Source organism: Polistes dominula, unplaced genomic scaffold, assembly GCF_049000335.1.
Source record: "Polistes dominula isolate Pdom_NZ unplaced genomic scaffold, Pdom_raw_medaka contig_75, whole genome shotgun sequence".
In the NCBI taxonomy this organism is placed as follows: Eukaryota; Metazoa; Arthropoda; class Insecta; order Hymenoptera; family Vespidae; genus Polistes; species Polistes dominula.
This window is the reverse complement of record NW_028301003.1, coordinates 2,299,078-2,320,546: the sequence shown is the minus strand read 5'-3', so window position 1 is coordinate 2,320,546 and position 21,469 is coordinate 2,299,078. Positions and strand designations below refer to the sequence as shown.

Here is a 21,469-nt window from a genome sequence, read left to right as displayed (position 1 = left end):
AAAATTAAGTATAATAAGAAAGAAATTTACATTTTCTTAATTTAATTAAATTCTTAATTTAATTCCAAGGTTCCCATCCGAAAATTTTAATTTATAATGAACGAAGAAAATAAAAAAGTATCGTAAACATATTAAAGTTATTCAAAAAATGATCTTACACGTGTTTCACAATTTAACAGACAGATGGCAGGCCTCGATCTAACACGTGTTTCACAATTTAACAGACAGATGGCAGGCCTCAATCTACCTAACACAAGTTTATAAATTGACAGTTAAGGTTAGTTTATTCGATGTACTTGCATGTTATGTTTTTAATTCTTTTTCTACATTGATTACTATAATCATATACGTTTTACAGTGATATTCGAATAGAGAAAAGTTTGAATAAATAATGAAGGAAATATTACCAAATCAAAATGTATCAAATTATAATAATTCATTTGTCGGTAATAATGGAGAAACTAGTGTTAACAGTATGACGAATGATAATAATACTAGAAGATATGCTATGCTTAGTACAGAATGGATTTCTGCAATTGGAGAAGAATTAGGAATGCATCCTTTGCCAGATTCTATTTTACGAAGATTAGCAGAAGATGCTTCTTATAGGTTAAGAGAAATTTTACACGTATGTAATACATAATACATATTTATTTTCATTATTTATTTTCTACTAATATCAATAACTTATATTTCATTTTTATTTTAGAAATGTATTACAAGATTGAAACACAGTAGAAGAAAATGTTTAACATCAAACGATTTAAATGCAGTACTTACAAGTTTGTGCAGCGTAGATCCTGTTTTAGGACCACCCGATATGATGCCAGAATATCATTCAGAAGCTAAAGTATTTGTTCCAAATGAACGTATCATTAACTTGGTTGATAAAGTTAACGAAGCTATTAATGTATCCCAAGACAACGTATCTTTCATTCAAGGTAATATTTTGTTAATACACTTAACCTAAAAATACATCTTATATATATATTATTTTAGAGATGGAAGTATGCGATGTAAGATTAACGGAGGCTCGTTACCATTATGCTAAACGTGCTTTAAAAACATTGTTCAATGGTTCCCAGAAAACTTTTCAGGTAAAATATTTGATTTACATATTATTGTAAATAATAAAAAACTTCATTTTTTATGACATATAGGTATTGGTCAACGATTGTGCGAACAATCCACATTTAGGTGCAGAAGGTGTCATAGATAGATTGATGTCAATTGCTAGATCAATGGTCATTTCTAACAACGCTCAATATACTCGAGTATCAATTCGTACATGTCAACTTATTATTGCTATTGCCAGTAACAGCGATGCTGTTTATCCATATTACTTAACAACGGTATTATTTCAAATTTTATAAATTACAACCTATTGTTACATTTATAATTTAATTATTGCATTATTTTAACATTGATAAAATATTTCAGGTAGATAAATTAACCGAATTATTATTAGAATTACTTCTTGGACAAAGTTTTATAAATCCTAATTTGGAAGTACTATTTAAGGAATGTGTATTAAAACTGATGCTTCGTTGGTCATCCATTGCTAATAAGTAATTATATTAATTATTAAATAAATTAAAAAATATATATATATATATATATTTTATATTATTTATATTATAAATAATATAACATATTTAATAATATTAGTAACATATATTTACGTTATTGTATATATATATATATATTACTATATGTGTATAGTATAGTATTACTATATATAATACTATATGTGTAACATAGTATTTATAATACTATACTATAAATAAAGTAACATATATATGTTACACACATATATATATATCAGGTATTTCTTGTGTGATTGACCAGCTAAATTATGAAAGGTTATACTTAACAAATGAAAATAAAAAATTTTTTTATATTTGATCTTCAATTAAAAATTTAGGCCAGTTATTTTTCAAGATAACTTGTGTATATTGTTAATAATAAAAATATTAAAATTACAGATACATTCCTATATTGGAAGATATACTTGTCAGAGATGAGAAAGAGGATAATGAAGTAATTAAAAAAAGAACAATGGCCAGAGAATTATTAGCAAGCGTACAACCATTAATCTTTTTTCAATCTGATAAAGATACACCAATTTTTATAGATAATATTTTAAAATATGCACCACCTGGTTCCGTTATTTGGCAATGCTTGGCAGTAAGTATTAAGTTGATTTGAAAATAATGTCACTTTTCTAACCTTCAATTTAAAAGAATCAATTTTGAACAAATTCTTATTTTTAATCAATAACGTAATCAATCCTTGTTATCAACATAACCTTTTTTATTTAGTAATGCAAATTTTAATGCTGATTTTTAATTAAATTTAATTTAAATTGAATTTATAGCATTGAAATTGTCATGCGTAGTTTACGACATTACTTTTCGCGCATGCGCGATACCCTTAATATATTCATTCATATTAACATTTATAATTTTGTAATATATTTAATATATTTAATAGAAAATTTATACGAATAATATTGTGATTACAGTTGGCAGTTTGCGCTTTGTTAAAATCTGGTGCACATGGTTTGGATTTGACAAGTATTATTGAACATTATGGTGATTCTTTGTTACCATATTTACCTGTTAAATATGACAATGATACAAGTGAATATAGAAAAACACCAACACTTCCAATTATTATAAAAAGTAAAATTAAATATGCTAAAGTAAGACCAGTTAATACTAAAATATTGTGGGACAGACAATCAGCTTTTCCAGATTCTACTTTGAAAGGACCCAGAAAAGAAATAAGGTTTATAAATATATTAAAAAATAAAAACGAAACAAAATTATAAATAATTTTATAATAATTTGAATACAATACAATTACAGATTTGCATTCGCTGGTGGTCGACCTGTTCCACCAAGTAATTTAAGACGCATCAGTTTGAGAGCAAATTATCAAATTTTAAGAAGTGAACATCAAGCAACACTTGCATTAGTTGCATCACGCAGACTTCTTGTGTTAAGAAATACGAAGAAAAAAATACTTCATGTCTACAATCCTATTCATATTTGTCTGTGATTATTATATTGTCTGTTAAATGTTATATTTATTAATTCCTCTTTTTTTTTCTTCTTTTTTTTTTAGATTCATATGTATATATTTGTTGTCATGATCATAATTATAATGCATAGTTCTTCATAGTGTGTGATGCATAAATTGAAAAAATCTTTAGATATTAAATATTTCTATAGAATTCTTAATAGAATTTCTTTTTATAAAATTATGATATATTTAATATTAAATAGATAATAAATTGTTTTTAACATAAACAAGAAGGATGATGAGATAAAAATTCTTTTTTTTTTTTTTTTTTTTTTTTAGAATATAAATTTGTATAATTGTATTTTTATTTTAATACATGAAAAATTATGGTATAAACAATTTTTTTTTGTTTTTTTTTTTTGTTTTTCCATTTGCATAGAGAATATTTATAAGAAGATATAAAACATTTCAGTTATAGGAACAGAAACATTTTGCAAATAATAATAATAATAAACATTGGGGAGGGGATGTCATTCGGAACATTCTTCTCCCATCTCTTGTAAAAATTGTTTAGAATCGGTTATTATTTTTTCCAAACGTTCTTTAGTAGCTGAAGTTTGTCTCTGCTTTAGTTTACATTTGGCAGATGTTATGGCTGCACGATAACCGGTTACATTGCGAAATATTTTTATATGTTTATCACCAGAAACCAAAACGTATTCACCCAATGCATCAAAAGCAACACAAGTTATGGGATCTGTAAAAAATATATATATGTATATTTATTCAAAATTAAATATTAGGGAGACCGCCATAAGTAATGGCGTATACTACGCATATCAATTTCTGTATTATTAATTTAATTCAAATTAAATTTAATTAAAAACTGATTAATTTTTATCAATATTGTATTAAAAATTTGCATTATTTAATGAAAAAGGGGTTTTTTTTTTTTGATAACAAGGATTGATTAAAAATCAAAATTTGTTTCAAAATTTATTCTTTTGAATTTAAGGTTAGAAAAGCAACATTACTTTCCGGTCCACCTAATATATATTAAGACTTTCAATACGATTATAATGATTATAGTTAATTATTGATTAACAATGTAAAAAAATGGCCTAACGCCATTTTAAAAAAAATCAAGTTAGCTACTGTAATAGTTACATTTTTACATGATCTTTTCATTATGAAGTAATTTGTTACTAATATATTTCAAATCAATCGAATTTTGTAACACGAAAATTTGTAGATTAATGAAACGATGAAAAAGTTTATTTTAAAAATGGCCTAACGCCATTTTCTAAAAAAAATCAAGTTAGCTACTGTAATAGTTACATTTTTACATGATCTTTTCATTCTGAAGTTTATTATTCACTTAATAATTGCTACTATTTTAATAGGAACTGTAAATTTAACATCCTTAGCAGTATAACTCGTTAGTATCCTGTACGTATATTTTGAATTGCATTGAAATGCAAACCTTTTAAAAACATAAATGGAGTTAGGTCACTTTCTAAATAAACAGTTCACTTATATATGAATGTATATTTATGATATATACTTACTAGAAAAAATATCTTTAATAGTATTGTCCAATGAACCAGTAATGGTATTATAAAAGCTAAGAGATGAACCATGCGTTATTACCAAAACTTCACCGTTAGGTGAAACTGCGATATTAGCTGGTGTAGTAACGTCCCATACACCTGTTATAAGTACGTGTGGATCTTCTCCTTTTTCAAACTCAACTAAAACATTAAATTAATAAATTAATAATCCAATATAATATAAATAATGTATATATATATCATTAGATTACTTTTGGTGTTATAATAACGATATGTTCCATCTTTGGATAACGTAGCCATACGACTTGTATCAGCGTTATAGTTGACATCATAAACTCCAGAAGAATGTCCAGTAAGATCAAAAGCTTTTGACACCTGTTTGAATTCTCCAGATTTACTGAACACTACTTCCCATACATTAACATCAGGTGTAAATCCTATAACACATATAATTGAAGTTACAATTGGATCTTAGTATTTTCATTTAATAATATAAAAATATTGTTAAAAACCTGATGTTGTTACAAAACGTCCACAAGGTGATATACGTGCTCTATGAGTTGATCCCAATTTCAGTTCTATCGTTGTTAGAGGTTGACCTTTTAAATCCCATATTATTAAATCATTTTCTTCACTACAACTAATTATGTAACGACCGGTACAAGCTATATCCAAACCAACAGGATTTGCAATATGTTTCTATAATAAATATATATTAAATAATTATAAATTTAAACAATTAATTTATATAATTATTAATAAAATAATCATCAATATGAGATTTCTTTTTATTAGAAAATATTGAATAATATTTTAATCAGTAAATTATATTATATACCTGTGGAAATTCAAGAACTTTAGTTGCCGATGCTATAAAACCGTCCATTTTTTTAGTAACTTTATAAACCTCTATAATATTTTGTACAGCTTTATGTACAATAAATGCTTTTCCATCAGGTGACCATCTTATCATAATAGCATAATCGTATTCTAAATTAATGCGAAGTGATTTACGTGCTTTTGATGCCAAATTTTTAGTACACCATATAAACACAGCATCTGAAAAATGAACCAAATATTATAATGATAATAATTTTATACATTTATTAATTTTACACATTTTTTATTTTATACTATATACTCGTTCCAAATAATTAACACTAGATTTACGGATGTTTTGTTGATTATTTTTTTTTACAAACATTTCTGTATTCTTACAAACATTGTTTTGACATTTCAACGTATATTTTTAAAATATAATATTTTAGTTTATATATATATGTAACACACACACAAAATTTGAAATGAATCAAATTAGCGTTGTAATATTGTAAAAAAAGGGTGAGGGGAGTGTATAAAAAAGGTAAGAAAAGAAAAACATATATACAGTGTTTTATATAAAAGATTTTTTTTATTTTTTTATTTATTCAGCGTAGGATGATTCTGAATATACAATGGGGGTATATAATATACAAAACAAAATATATAACTATAAACAATTTTGAACTATTGGAGTACGGACGAGAGTGTCATTGATCAGCATTTTTGTCACGGCTATCATGCAAAGAAAAAAAAATCTAAAAAAAAAACAAAGCACACGGTTAAAATAATTATTTTGTTTTATTATTATTATTATTATTATTATCTACAATAAGAAATCTTATGTCATTGATTTATATAAATTATGAATTAAAAAGGTAATATAATTTAAAAGTTAGAAACATAATTGTTGGCCATTTTCTTTTTTTTTTTTTTTTTTTTCTTAAAACGAGGAACACGTCCGTTCTCAAAAAATTAATGTTGAATTAATGTTGTTTTTCATTTTTTTTCTTCTTTTTTTATATCTCTCAAATATGTAAAGTTGACATTGCAATTATGCTAATTAATTACTTCATTTCAAAAGTAGGAATACACATTTGTAATGTTGGTAAAACGATTATCGATTAATTCCATTAAATTTAATAACAAATCATTAATCTAATTTAGATCTGATTTTAGGTGGTGGCATAAGATCCGAATCATCTTCCAAAAATTTATGTTTCTCAATATATTCCAAAAGATAGGACGTTTTAACAGGTCTTCTAATACTTTCGAATACAGCATCAGCTGTACGCTTAGAATTGGGAAATGATTTATCAGTTCTGGTTCGCATAAAAACCCATTGACCATTTTCTAATTTACATTCTATAATGGCATTATTTAAATCCTTTATTTGTTTAGTAATTTTCATTTGACTATAAGGTACATCCAAACCACCAACAAAAAGATGACCAACTTTACGTGGAAGTATTCCAACTCCTGTTTCAGTGACAATTTTTAATTTGAAATCAACTGAATTCAATGACAATGGTTTCCACTTTAAAACTTCTGGACATGGTCCTGGACGATATGGTTCTTTTGATGGTTGAAATATTAATCCGTCTGGTTCGTGTGACAAATTCTTGGCAAATTTGTCGCTAAGTAAATTAGCAGCTTGTACAACATCCCAAAAGTGTTTTAATCTAATTGAAAATGGTTCTCGTTCTCTTCTTATTCTTCCTTCCATTAATGCTCTATGCCTACTTTTGATTACTTCTTTTTCAATAATTTCATATCGATCAGGATGGAATGGTAATTTGCTAACATCCTTACCATCGAACATAACTATATCGTATGCTAAATACCTTGCATATTCTTTATCGCATACCTTGTCGATTACCATTTCCTATAAAATATAATAATAATATAATAATAATATAATAATAATGTAAAATAATATAGCATTATTAGCGAGTTAACCTAACTTTTGATTATTTCTATTAATTTTGGTAACTTTTATAAATACCATTAGAAAGAAAAATAAATAAGTTATTAGAAATATACAAAAGTTAAGTGTTTCGTGCTGTATATAACATAACATTTAAATAATATACAAATACAGTAGAATAATCAGTGAGATAACCTAACTATTGATTATTTCTATTAACTTTTTTAAGTATCATACGAAAGAACAAATAAGTTATTAGAAATAATCAAAAGTTAGATGTGTGTTTCATGCTGTATAATAGAAAAATATCTTACACCATCTAAAAGTGTATCTTTAAGACATTTGGATAAATCTCTGGGATGTGGAAAAGTTAAACCATCCACTTGGAAAACACTATTATCTCTATCTATGAAGTATACTTCTCGGTTGGCTTGTATTAACATCATATACCTAAACAAATACAATAAATAAGTTTTTAGGTTAAGAAAATATATTTAATAAAATAAATATTCAGCGACGAACCTAGTTCCATCAGCTTTCCACGATACCCTGTAAGGTTTTTCATGTAATAACCTAATATTTTCTAAATCCATTGAAACCGGTTGAGAACCTGGAAATCCTGACAACGTCCAAGAACAAATTTCTTGAACACACTTTTGTATACCAGATGATTTCTTTTGATCCAAGATTGGTGTTACTCCCGATACGCCAGCCATGAATACAGGATTTTTGTTATGATGTTCCCTTTTTTTTCTTTTGGATTCCCCTTCAATTGTATTATTATCCACACTTGGTCCTTCGTCAGTATCTTCCACATTAGAATCATCATATTCTAAACACCAAGCTGGTCTTGGTGGTGGATCAGGTGCATCTTCTTCGTCATCATATCGTTTATACAATTCTTTGATATAATCAGCTTTGTAAATACCTGGTGGTCGAGCTGCTGCAAATTCAGCCAAACCTGCATCAACGCTGATGCTATCAATTTCCACCAGATAACTGACTATTAAAAATCCAGTTCTATTGAAACCGTGAGTACAATGAACGCCTATTACATCCAATGGATTTTGAGATATGAATTGTTTACAAATGTGTATGAAGAAATTAGTTTGTTCATTGGACGGACTTTCGTCGTGTCCTCTGCATTGTATTTTCAAATATTTACAACCGTGAGCTTCCAAATTCTTCTTATCGTAGAATCTTGTTGTGTTGGTTAAATCAATCCATAAACCGAGCTTAATTTTTTCACTTCTCAGAGAAGAAAAAAGCATGTCTATTGTGAACCGACATTCTTCCGGTACTTGTTCATTGAACGCAGATGATAATGGTGTTTTAAATGCTAAGAATTTATTTCCTATCAATCTGATAGCTTTTCTTGGACAATTAAGCCATCTTGGTGGTATTGTTGATTTATTATTATAACTTGACATGTTGATAGAGTTTTTTTTCTATTTTTCTTTCTATTCTATATGAGTATTTTGTATATATATATATATATATATATGTATATATATTTTTATGCGTATTACAAAATTTATAAGTTTAACAATGTTATCCTGCAAATGACAGATGAAAAGATCAAAATTACATCAATAATTTATTATTTAACGATATTTATTAATTCAAATAAAAAGTTATTTTTTACAAACCTTTGATTGAAGAAAAATAACCTCACTTTTGCTCAACTCATTTTTCTTCACGTTTCTTTTTTTTAAATTCCTCGTAATGAACAATATTAATTACAATTGAAAATAAAACACATTATATAGATTTACTCGTAATATACGTCATATTATTTATTATTATTATTACTATTATTATTGTTTATAGTAAATAATACTTGTAAAATTACGTTGCGTTTAATATCGAACAGCTGTATGCTCGAATAAATCGACTATACGAATGAAGTTATCGTTTCGTCACGAGAAACGTAATCGCAATCTCGAATATCGATATCATTCGATTAATCGATTCAAGTTGCGTTATACACAATTTGAAATTATTTATTTTAAAAAGAAAATGTGATTATTTTCTTAAACAATATACACGAAAGAAAATTCAATTAAAAAATGGCGACTTCTTTTTTATTGGTTAGAAACACATATATGCACGAACACGCATACACCTACACGCACACGACACACACGTGCAAGCGCGGTATTATTTGAATTTGAAATTGCCGGAAGGCGCCATGTTTCTTTAGCCTTGCGGCATATTAGTCAAATTACAAACCAATATAAATATACATTTGATAAATATTAATTATAATGAAATTGATTTAATTGTTAAATAATAAGATTAAATATTAAACACTTTAAATATGACATTTTGTTAAAAATAAAATTTTAATAATGTATGAGAAAAAAAAATTCGAATTTCTTCGACATATTTTTGTAAATAACAAAATGGCGGTATTTCGTACTTGCGTTTGATTTTGTTAAAAAAAAATATAATCAAACAACATATTTTATTTCTTTTTATATTTTGTTCATTAAATAACTAAATGAACAAAAGCGTAAAGAAGAAAAGTTAACACAGAAAAGTAGTAAATTGTTTTGTTATATAACGAGTAAAAATTGGCATGATTATTTAAATGTAATATTTTTACATAAAAATTCAACACATAAATATATAAAACAAAAGAAAATTTTTTTCATTTTAGGTTAGTTTTTAAAAAGAAGACTAAAAGAATAAGAAGAAGAAAACCAAAAAAGTCTTTGAACCTTGACATAGTGAAATTAAACGTTGAGTGAAATTAGATCTTCTTAGAAAGTTGTTCAAACACATAAATAAAACCACTTTCACTGAGAATTAACAAATTCAACATACATACTTATATTCATATATATATATATATATGAATAGATGTATACGTAATAATAATATATAAGCATAGAAACTTGTTAGTGGATAAAAATAGATACATTTACTTTTAAAGATATATTTTTTTTTTTTTTTCAAATACTTACGAGATAAGAGAAAGCGTATAAACTAGGGCATTTAACATAACCTATCGTTACTTCGTGTATATGTACACAATTAATGTACAGAATCTGAGTATTGTATGTATATATTGTATGTTATTCATATATTACTCGAATCAATCTCTAAAATGTTCAATGTAATTTGATCAATGTGTAGTATAATATGCTTCAGTTGGATTATATTTACAGTTAATGGGTGGGGGAAAGAGAGAGAGGGAAGTATTTTTAGGTTAGTATAAGTTAAATAAATTATGAAGTAATTAAACAATTTCAACACAAATAAATACCATTATAAAAATATACATACATACATATATATATATATATATATATATATTTATAAAAATTATATTATTAATTATATTATAATAATATATTTATAATATTAAAAATATTATAAAATATATATATATATATCTTTTTTTAAAAATATTATATAAATTATAAAAATAATGTTAGGTAATTAAATATTATAAAATATATAGGTTAAAGAGAGGTTATATATGTACATATATATGTGTATATATTATAATTTGAGTAACTAATTGAAATGGGGGTCAGGTAAATATTATTTGTTAATACATTTGCGTAGCATTAGAATAAGAAGGTAAATGTATTTAAATATTCTAAAGGACAACTATACCTAATCAAAAACCTCTCAAATAAGTATTTTAGGTTAGGTAATCCAAACGATATTGAGAATTGAGAAATCAAACGGCGGAAATAAGTACGCGTGAATATTGTCGATCCAACGTAGATTTTTTTTTGTTGTTTTGAAAATTACGACACGTTCAACACGTTTAAATTTTGATGCTTCTATCTCTATTCCCTCCTGCCCCTCCGCCCCCATACCTATTTCATTTCTCTTCGATTTTTTTTCTTCTTTTTTCACTTGTAAATTATCAAACGAGGGAAACAATAATTAATAAACGTGTTCACGTATTGAAAATAATGATATTTCAAGGTTATTATTGAAAAAGCACGTATTTTTTGATTTTTTTTTATTTATCGTTTTTAGATTACCATTGTCTTGTTCGAACGTGTTCGAATCATTTATTCTTTTTTCGTGAATTAATGCGTGAAAAAAAAATTGATTATTTGATTATTTTTTGTTTACGAATTTAACGTGACGAATAAGCGCGAATTTAAAATACAAAAAATCGATAGTTTTAACACTTTGATTAGCGTAGGCGCATATATGCGTTTAACAATTTTTCTTTCCATTTACTAACTTTGATTTGATATTTATTTCTTTTTATGTTGTTGTCCTTTATATTTATTCAAATAGTTAACATTGGCAAATAAAAAATGATTCATTTGTTCGAAATATAGGAAAGAATTCATTTTGAATTTTACGGTCACGTGACACGTTTGATTTTAAATTTTACGCGCGTCACTTCCTTTTTATTTTTATTATTATTATTATTATTATTTTTTATTAAATTATTTTAATATTTAAATAAATATTAATATTTAATTAATGTCTGTTTTGTATTCTGAAGTACATCGAGAGGTTATGTAAAATGGAGGATCGTATTTTTAAAACATTTATTATTTGTTTATTTAATTAATTTATTATTTAATTTAATATTTTTTTTTATTTAATATATTATTAATAATTATATTAATTATATATATTATTATATATTAATAATTATATTTTTCTATATAAATGTGTATTCTTGAATATATAAGAAAGTTCAACATATTATGAAACACCCATTAGTATACCACCCATTATAAATTAAATATTCAGGTTATTGAACCTTTTTTTCTTTCCCACATAAAACATGTAATACACATATAAACGTAATACTAATGAATTAAAGTATATAAATATTCATCAAGGTTACCAAAAAAAAAAAAAAATCCTCAATAAACGATGATCGTGAAAGATTCAATTTGTATGAACGTAACGTTTACTTAATATTTGTCCTTGACCCATGTTGAGAGAGAAAAAAAAATATTCTTACCGAATATCCAATAGGAACGATAGAATACAAATAAATACATATATCGCATACGATATATACATAACCTCGAATTCTAAATTCATTGTTAAGGTACGTTCAAGGCCACCTCACCTGATACTATATTTAATTCTTTTTTTGTCTACCTTTACTAGCAAAGAAGGGACAGAAGAAAAAATACTTTCGAATTCAAGAAAGTGTTGTAAGAGTAGAATCGGGTAGGGAAAGGGGTAAAGGGGAGAGGCTGCGAGGAAATGAGTGGAGGGGATTGGATGAGCTACGCGAAGATGGGCCTGGTGGGCGGGGGCAGGGGGGACAACGAACCGTGCATTGAATTTTACTGATCGTTAAAATCAAATGTTTTTTAACAGGAACACACTCACACAAACATTCACACACACCGATATCGATTTATTTTTTTGTAGGTTAGGAGGGTGTTTATAAAACGAAAGAAATATTTTACAAAAGAATGCAAAAGGTTGTTTTTATTTAATAACTAGTACAAATGTTATTGTATTTTAATTTTAATATTAATTACGCATTTATTACTTTATTTCGTTTCATGATTATGATTCGATAAGATGAAAGGAAACGTAAAATAAAAAGCAAACAAATAAAGAATTGATTTATACATTTAAAAAACATTAAAATCATTCCGTTGTTTTTTTTTTTTTTTTCGTACATAATTATTATAAGTAAAATATGCTCCTAAAACAATATTTAGTGTTCTCTCTTTCTTTTTTATTTAATTTTTTTCTCTCTCTTTCTCTCTCTCTCTCTCTTTCTTTTTCTCTCTTTCTTTTTTCTTTCTTTCTTTCTTTCTTTCTTTCTATTTTGGTTTTGTCTTTCATTTCTTTTTTTTTACACTCTTGATTTGTATCATTTATTAATAAATGCAATTGTTGCAAAATCTTTTGTTATGAATAATAATTGAAAATGGCGAGAATGTTATATTGTGTTTTAACAATAACCTCACTTTTTTTTTTTCTACTGGGACGTTTTTCTTTCTTACTTTTTTCTCTGCAGGAAAAAACAATGAATAGAAAAACATTGTGTATGTGAAAAGAAAGAAAGAAAGAAAGAAAAAAAAAAAAGAAAGAAAAGTAAAAAAAGAAAGAAAATAATAAGAGGAAGAATTGTTAATTGACAATTTTTAAATAAAAAAAGAAAGATTGAGGAACATGATAAAAATCAAAGCATTCGTCGAAAAATTCGTTTGTTGAACAAGTTTCAATTTTGCACGATTTTTATTTTTCAAAATATATTGTATATATATATATATATATATATATGATGTATATATATATAAATATATATATATATATATAAAAATATAACGGAATGACTTTGTTGCTTTTTCTTTTTTTTTATTTTTTATTTTTATAGTCGTTGATAAATAGAACGGAATTATTTAATCGTGTCGCGTATTATTGTTTTATTATTATTATTATTATTATTATTATAATTATTATTATTATTATTAGAAGAAATTAAATTAAAAATATACGCGAATATGTGCATATATAATTAACGCGTATATTTTCATTTTAATTACTTTAACAAATTTATTTATTTATTTTATTTTTTTTTCGTTCTTGTTTTTTTATTATAAATTTATAAATTTTTCAACGCCTAGTGCGAAGTTTTGGTTTTTTTTTTTTAATTAAACTTTTCTTTATTTTCTTCCTTTAAAAATCGTTTTTTGGCAGTTAGGTTAACCTCTCAATGGTTTTAATAACAAATTTTGTGTTTTTCGTTAATTCAAAATGGCGGCATCGTCTATCTTATTAAGCCTTTTCTCATTTATTTTTTTTTCTTTCTAATAAAACACCATAACTGCATTAAAAATCTTGTATAAAATATAACAAATGAAAAACGAACAACATTCTACTTTAAATTCTTTTCTCAAATATATATATATATACAGTTGTATTTGTTTCAAATTTTAGGTTTTTTTTTTTCATTTGACTTATTATAAAAGCGACATTTTAAAAAAAAAAAAAGGAAAAAAAATTAATATAGCCTCTATGATTTTTGCTTTTTTTTTATGTGTATACAATTAAAATATTAGCAAAAAAAAAACAATAAGAAGTAAAAATATAATATAAATATATATATATATATAAAAAAAAGAAAAGAAGGAAAACAAAGGTTTCTTAGAAAAGTACGTTTTAATAAACAAACACGCAGTTTACAATTTTTAGCTTTACGTTTGTGTAGTGTACATGTGTGTGTGCGTGTGTGTTTATTGAACAGTGTCTAACAAGTGTTTATAAGTGTGCGTTTGCGTGTGTTGTATTTTTTTCCCCCTAAAATTAATATTTACAGTTTTAAAATGATATAACGCATATACTCAGATTTTTAACGATTATTAAGTACATTCCATTTAAATTCTATTTCTTTCTTTTTAAAATACATATGTATACATATATATATACATACATATATCGTATAAACATGTATGGTAACATATAAAAATATTTACAAGGTGTCTCATGTCAGATATGATTTATATACCTATATATATCATTATAAGAAAACAAATATATATGAAACAAGAAAAAAACAAAATGAAAATGAAGTAAAAAAAAAAAAAAACAAAAGATTACATATAAAATGATTTAAACAATAGTCAAAATGTGATTACTACAATAATATCATGATTATAAATTAAACAAATTCTATTTACCATTTCTTTTAATATAATTTTAATAATTTAATATTTAACAATCTGAGAACACCATGTTTTTTTTTGTATATATTAAAATAATTATTGAAATGAGTTATGGTGGCACTTAATGGATGAATTATATTATGTATTATGTATTATTATTATTATTATTATTTCAAATGATTATTATTAAAAAAAAAAAAATGTACATGTTCAATATAACTATTATATTTGATATATTTCTATTATTCATTATTATTATTATTATTACTATTATTATAAAAGTAAGAAAGTAGCAAATTTCACACTGAATGGCGTGAAATTCTTGTCAGTTATATTGAAAATGAAATTCTATTGGAGTGTTTTTTTTTCTTCTTTTTCTTTTTTTTCTTTGTCTCAGTGCCACCATAAATGTATGACAATTAAAAAAATAATGAATAGATAAAATACATAAAATAAAAAAAAAAATAAAACAACAACTGACCTACCATTTCATCCTATTACTATTATAGATTAATTATTACTATTATAAAAAGTATCACAGTTTTCATTAAAATTCTGAATATATATTTTATATATATATATATATATATATATATATATATATATATATATATATAAATTTTTGCCTAATCGATATTACTTTCTTTTCTATACATATATATATATGTGAAAATACTACAACATATAACAAAACATTTCTTATCATTTAAATAACACATTTTTTCTGATCAATATTAAAAAAAAAAAAAAACCTCGCGTTAACACAATGAAACATTTTGTTTTTGACTTTAATTAAACAGAGAGAGAATCTATGAAGTTATGGGGGACTGTCTTCTTCTTACATATGTGGGTTTATAATCTGACCAAACAAGAAAAAAGAAACTTCAACAATTTATTATCCTTCATAATAATTTGAGAGTAGAAAAAGAAACAATAAAATATATAATAATAATATGTTATTTAAAAAAAAAAAAAAAAAAAACAAACAAATGTAATTATAATAAAATTACATTTGTTTATTTTGTTTGTTCTCAATCATTTCAATAAATCTTATCTCTATTATAAATTCCTTTTTCACTCTCAAATTTGAATAATAAATTTCGAATGCTTTTTTTCTTTTTACAATATAAATCTAACTGGGTTATTGGAGGATGGAAATGAAGATGATTCAGAATCCATCAGTTCTTAATTTGTATAAAACTAAATCCAGCGCTGATAAGGTGTCTTCAACAGAATTGTGGGAACCATTCTGTATGATTCTATTTAAATAAGATTTGCTCAGTACTCTGAGACTATGTCTGAATGGCAAGTCATCAGGATGCTTGAATAATAATGCAGTATCAATGCAAGTGTAATGGATCATACGTAAGACTTTAAGGTCATTTTCAAGTGCGTGGCCAATGAGTATAGTCTCAGCTTTGATAAATCCCAATAAATCTTGTTGAACAACTTTAAGAGTTTTAGTAGCTTTTGATAAATCATCAGGTGTAATGCCACTAAATCTGGTATTATGATCAATAACTTTGCAACTTGGTATGACATATTCATTATAGACTACATGTCCATGTATATTAACCAGACTAACTCTGGCCAGTTCTAATCCTTTTTCTGTTGTAACCATTTCACAGTCAATTCCATAGATACCATAGATACGGTTCTCAGATTGTACTTCAGAAGGTTTGGTGCGTACATAATCAATTTGTGAGCTTGTAAAATTTTTCTTATAGCTTTTCCACACATGAGAGGTCTCAGTCTTACAACCCAATACACTAGCACGATTCTTGCAGCAGGTCCAAGTCTTAACCTTGTCTCTGTTATGGAATATTAATTCACCTGGATGATGAATGCATACTTCTGTCTTATCCAAGTCACCATTAGCACGGTACAGGTAAAAACCTTTAAGGCACATTGAACATCTCGTTTCAATAGTATCAAATTCAACCATATTTGATATCGAACTACTTCTTTGTCTAGTTGTTGTTTCATTAATATAATCTTTTCTAGACGATGAAGTAAATGACGATGATCTAACACAATCACGACTCAGTTGTTCATCGTTATCGGTAGTGTCAGATTCAGAATTGTTATTAGCAACGGTATTGACATTATTAACCGATTGTATCATGTTAAATTTATTTTTCGGCTTAAACGGTTTATGTAGGTTATTGATGAATTGCTTGAATCTAGCATCAAAATTTAATGCGCATGGATAACCAGCTTCTATCAAATAAAGAGGATGATGCACATAAGTACGCAATACATATTCCAATATGGTATCGTTGATGATAAACTCATTCCGTTTGGTTTCAACAAAACCATACGTCTCTTTGCTTGGATATCTACCCTCCATCCAATAGGGTAATACTGCATTCTTGTACAAAGAAGTATCCTCGACAACTCCTGCATTGATCTCACCCAATTGTGCTGTCAATTGTTCGGTCGTTAATTTTCCCACTTCCAATTGTTCCGCCAATTGTTGTGCCAATTGTTTGGCCAATTCTATATAACGAAAATTTGGTAAAACGTCACTTCTCAGACTTATAATTGGTCGACCAGATATGAACAATTGCTCTATTGACATTAATTGCATGTACACTTGATGGAAATATATATTTCTTGCTACTTGCTGATAATGGTTTAAATTACATACGTTTTGTTTATATTCCGGTATGTATACTGAGTCATCTTTCAATTCAGAATTATTATTACTGGTAGGTTTTATTGTTGTTGGTTGTTGTGGTGGTGGTATCCATAAAGGACTAGCAGACTTTCTTTTCAAATTCTTTGAAGTACTTAGTTCTGTACTTGTTGAAGAAGACAACGGTGTCTGTTCTTGCTCTTGGTCTTCTTGTACTTTTCCTTCTTCTTCTTCTTCTGGTTCTTCTTCTTGATTATATTTCTGTTCTTGTTGATAATATTGCTGTTCTCGCTGCTGTTGATAATATTGTTGATCACGTTTCTTCTGATAATATGATCGACTATAATATTGTTGTTGTTGTAGTTGATGTTGATAACCCATCGATGTCTGATATCCCTTATTTTTTGGTACGTTACTGCATCTGTTGATTCGTTGTGCTGGTGGTGGTGGTGGTACATATGATGGTAAGCTTACATAACGTTGATTAGTTAGAAGCGGGCATAAATGTGAGATTGGTAATCTCGACATTGTTCTCGTTGTCGGTGTTACCTTAGGAGTCATCATCGCCATCGGTATCCCATGTGGCCGCTTATAATGATCTTTATGTACAAAAACAAATTTTACATGAGCATACATACAATTTTTTTTTTGTGGTTTTTTTTTTTTTTTTTTTTTATTCATTATTATTATCATCATTCATATGTTCTCCCTTCCCCCTACGATTTATCTCCAAGTTAAGTCGACGATTTAACAATATTGTTTATTTTTAATAAATTGTTTTGTTTTTTTTCGTTAACAATGTTATTATTTTATTATTATAAATTATTCTAATTTAACCCATTAATATTTGTTCGAATTTTTATTAATTAATTTATTTATTTATTTGTTTTTTGTTTTGTTAATTTAGTTTTTGTTTTGATCGATCGATTATTTAAAATAACAAATATGGATTTAATTTTGTTCTAATATTTATAATTGATTAATTGTTAAAATTTTGATTTATTTTAAGTTTATATTATTTATAGCGAATAAAAAATTTATTTTTAATTTTGGATTATTTAATTGATTATTAAAAATAATTAAATGGGTTAATTTGAGAATAATTTATTTTGAAAAAAGAAAAAAAAATTATAATTACGATGTTACTTTTTTTCTTGTGTGTGTGTGTGTGTGTTTTACTAATCAAAAATAAATACGAGAAAAAAGTTAAAAAAAAATTAAAAAAAAAAAAAAAAAAAAAAAAAAACTATAAATTTAATCATCGTTAATTTTTATTTAACAAAACACGTGAAAGTTTTATTTTAACATTTTCTAATAATTCTACGTTTAACGGTGACCATCTAAGAAAATACCGTTTTGATTTATATAGAAAGTAGAAAGTAAAATCAGGTCGTAAAAATGTTAAACATTATCCGACTAAAACGAGTATTTCAAAGTCAAGGTTATTTTATATATGTCTGTTTTTATTTTTATTTTTTTTTTTTTGAACGCACTAGTAGGAGACTAGTTTTTTTTTTATTTAACATTTTTTTTTTTGGTCAATTTAATTAGAGCAAAACACGTCACGGTCTCATTAACAAATAAGAAACGAGAATACGAATGAAGAAATAATAACTGCGTGATCCAAATCAAATAATTAAATATTATATATTTTTAATTATTAATATATATATATATATATATATATATATATATATATATTTATATTATTTATTATATTAATAAATAATATATCAGCTTAATTAAATAGTAACATCTGATTACCGTGGTTTTAGACAAACAAGAAAAGAAATAATAACGACGTGACTCAAATAAAATATTTAAATATATATTTAATTATAATATATATATATATATATATATATATATATATATATATATATATATATTAATTTATATTATTATTTTCTATCATGAAAAATAATTTTAATTTGATCAATTAAATATTAGAATAACAAATGGATTAATTTAAGAATTAATCATATGTATATATATATATATATGTGTAAGGAAAAAAATTAAAAAGAAAAAAAAAAAGAAAGCTATAACAAATTGCAAACTTTTCTTAATTTGTCCATCACTTTCCTTCGACCAATATCCTAATTTTGACTATTTTTAATAATTATTAATTAACATTAATTAATTTATACGAATTAATGTTTAATTATTATTTATAAATAAACATTGTTGCTGCGGTTAATATATTTATTCGAAAAATGGAATACGAAATTAGTTCAACTATTGAAACGATATCGTTTTATTCATTCATTTAAATTCGCTAATTATTTATATTACGTACGCACACATACACGCACACACATACATACATATCATAGATATCGCATTTTCCTATGTTGAAAAATTGCAATTCAAAGTAGAAAACAAATATAGAATTATTTTGAAAAAAAAAAAAAACAAACAAACAAACAAAATATATAAACCGTCACGTGTGTTTTGTAAAAAAATATGAAGCAGGTGGATGAGTGGGGGTGGATTGGTGGGTGGTTGGAAGGGTACAGAAAAAAAAGAAAAAAAAAAAAAATTAAAGGAATGATTTAATCATCGATTTACAACATAATTGTTACACCATTACGTCATCTGAATGAAATCATCTCTGTTACCCCCACTCCGTTTCCTTTCCTCTGATGGTTTCCTATAGAAAACCTAAACGCGTGTTTTGTTTGATAAACTGATCAATCAATCATCCTGATTTTGAAATTAACCTAATTTTTAATAATTAATAATAATAAATTACATTTTTATTATATTAATTCATTATTATTAATTAATTCAAATAATTATTCTTTTGAGTTTTGTTGTCTTTTTCTATTTTTTTTTTTTTTTTTTTTGAAAATTTACCAAATTAAAAACAATTCCTACGAAATTAAAAAAAATCCCTAATTTCAACGGGTGAATTAATTAAAGTTAATTTGTCTTTGGTTTATGTTAGCAGGAAGAAGGTGAGACGCAGACTAATTAATATGCAATATATATATATATATATATATATATATATATATATATATATATATATATATTGGTAGAAACTAATGTATTATATAAATTAATACAAATAAGAATAATTATAGGTTATGGTATGCTTTGTAATATGAGCTAACAATAAACATACACGTGCCTATCACAAATTTTGTAAGACAAAAATTACGTTAGAATTACCGTAACAGTCCGTACGTTAATGATCTATAGATGTCGCTATCCTACACCTCCTTATTTTTTTGGCGGGAATAATATCTCTCACTCATTGTTTATATTATTTTATATTATAAAATAAATTACAATGAAAATTATTATTTGTTTTTTATTTTTTTTTTAGAGAAAATATGATGATTCTAAAGCAATAATTATGTGTATGTACGTGTGTGTGTTTGTGTGTGTACATATATAAATGTATATTGATGATGATCTAAATAATACAAAAGCATGTATAATCAAAATTAGCTAACAAAATGAAAAAAGAATAAACAAATGAAATTGGTAATTGGAAGAAATTGATGAACAACTTACGAGGAAGATCTAAATTCTAAATTTATGCATTAACAAATTTATAAATAAATATCTTTTTTCTAACCAAAAAAAAAAAATAACAAAAAAAGATTGAAGCAAAATTGAAAAAACAAACACGATTTTTTTTCGTTAACATTTATATATATATATACAGGGTGGGTCAGCACATTTTACCATCTAGATTTACGTTATTATTATTACGCGTAGCAGACAATGCTTTCACATGGAGTTGAATGGCTTTAAAAGGGGTTCATACTGATAGTACGTTTTTTTCTGTAGGTGGACGTGTAAAGGACATATGAAGTTCATTAATGTTTTTTTTAAGCGGAATCAT

The 21,469-nt window shown here is 25.3% G+C and overlaps 3 protein-coding genes across 7 annotated transcripts in view; 1 reads left to right on the top strand and 2 right to left on the bottom strand.

Moving 5' to 3' along the window:
• The first annotated feature begins 265 nt into the window (after positions 1-265).
• LOC107067264 (uncharacterized) lies at positions 266-3,290 on the top strand. Its single transcript, XM_015322605.2, has 8 exons — positions 266-628; positions 710-941; positions 1,000-1,097; positions 1,161-1,352; positions 1,441-1,568; positions 1,986-2,187; positions 2,525-2,790; positions 2,871-3,290. The coding sequence occupies exons 1-8, from the start codon at positions 392-394 to the stop codon at positions 3,061-3,063; spliced, it is 1,548 nt and encodes a 515-aa protein (XP_015178091.1). The 5' UTR covers positions 266-391; the 3' UTR covers positions 3,064-3,290.
• A 131-nt stretch (positions 3,291-3,421) lies between these two features.
• LOC107067262 (transducin beta-like protein 2) overlaps positions 3,422-21,469 on the bottom strand; it is a 70,110-nt gene continuing 52,062 nt past the window's right edge. For 3 of the 5 annotated variants that reach the window (XM_089174011.1, XM_089174010.1, XM_015322600.2), the window contains one exon: positions 15,571-18,209. In XM_089174011.1, coding sequence (XP_089030137.1) covers positions 16,141-18,209 — 2,069 coding nt within the window. In that variant the 3' untranslated portion in view covers positions 15,571-16,140. Of the gene's footprint in view, positions 3,785-4,595; positions 4,779-4,849; positions 5,036-5,110; positions 5,298-5,436; positions 5,658-15,569; positions 18,210-21,469 lie in introns of those variants that run through there. The other 2 variants (XM_015322603.2, XM_015322601.2) reach the window with 2 other exon arrangements.
• Positions 5,983-9,571, bottom strand: LOC107067263 (mRNA-capping-enzyme). The gene is made up of 4 exons (XM_089174012.1): positions 8,994-9,571; positions 7,867-8,900; positions 7,659-7,794; positions 5,983-7,302 (listed from the first exon to the last, which is right to left on the bottom strand). The coding sequence occupies exons 2-4, from the start codon at positions 8,772-8,774 to the stop codon at positions 6,571-6,573; spliced, it is 1,776 nt and encodes a 591-aa protein (XP_089030138.1). The 5' UTR covers positions 8,775-8,900; positions 8,994-9,571; the 3' UTR covers positions 5,983-6,570.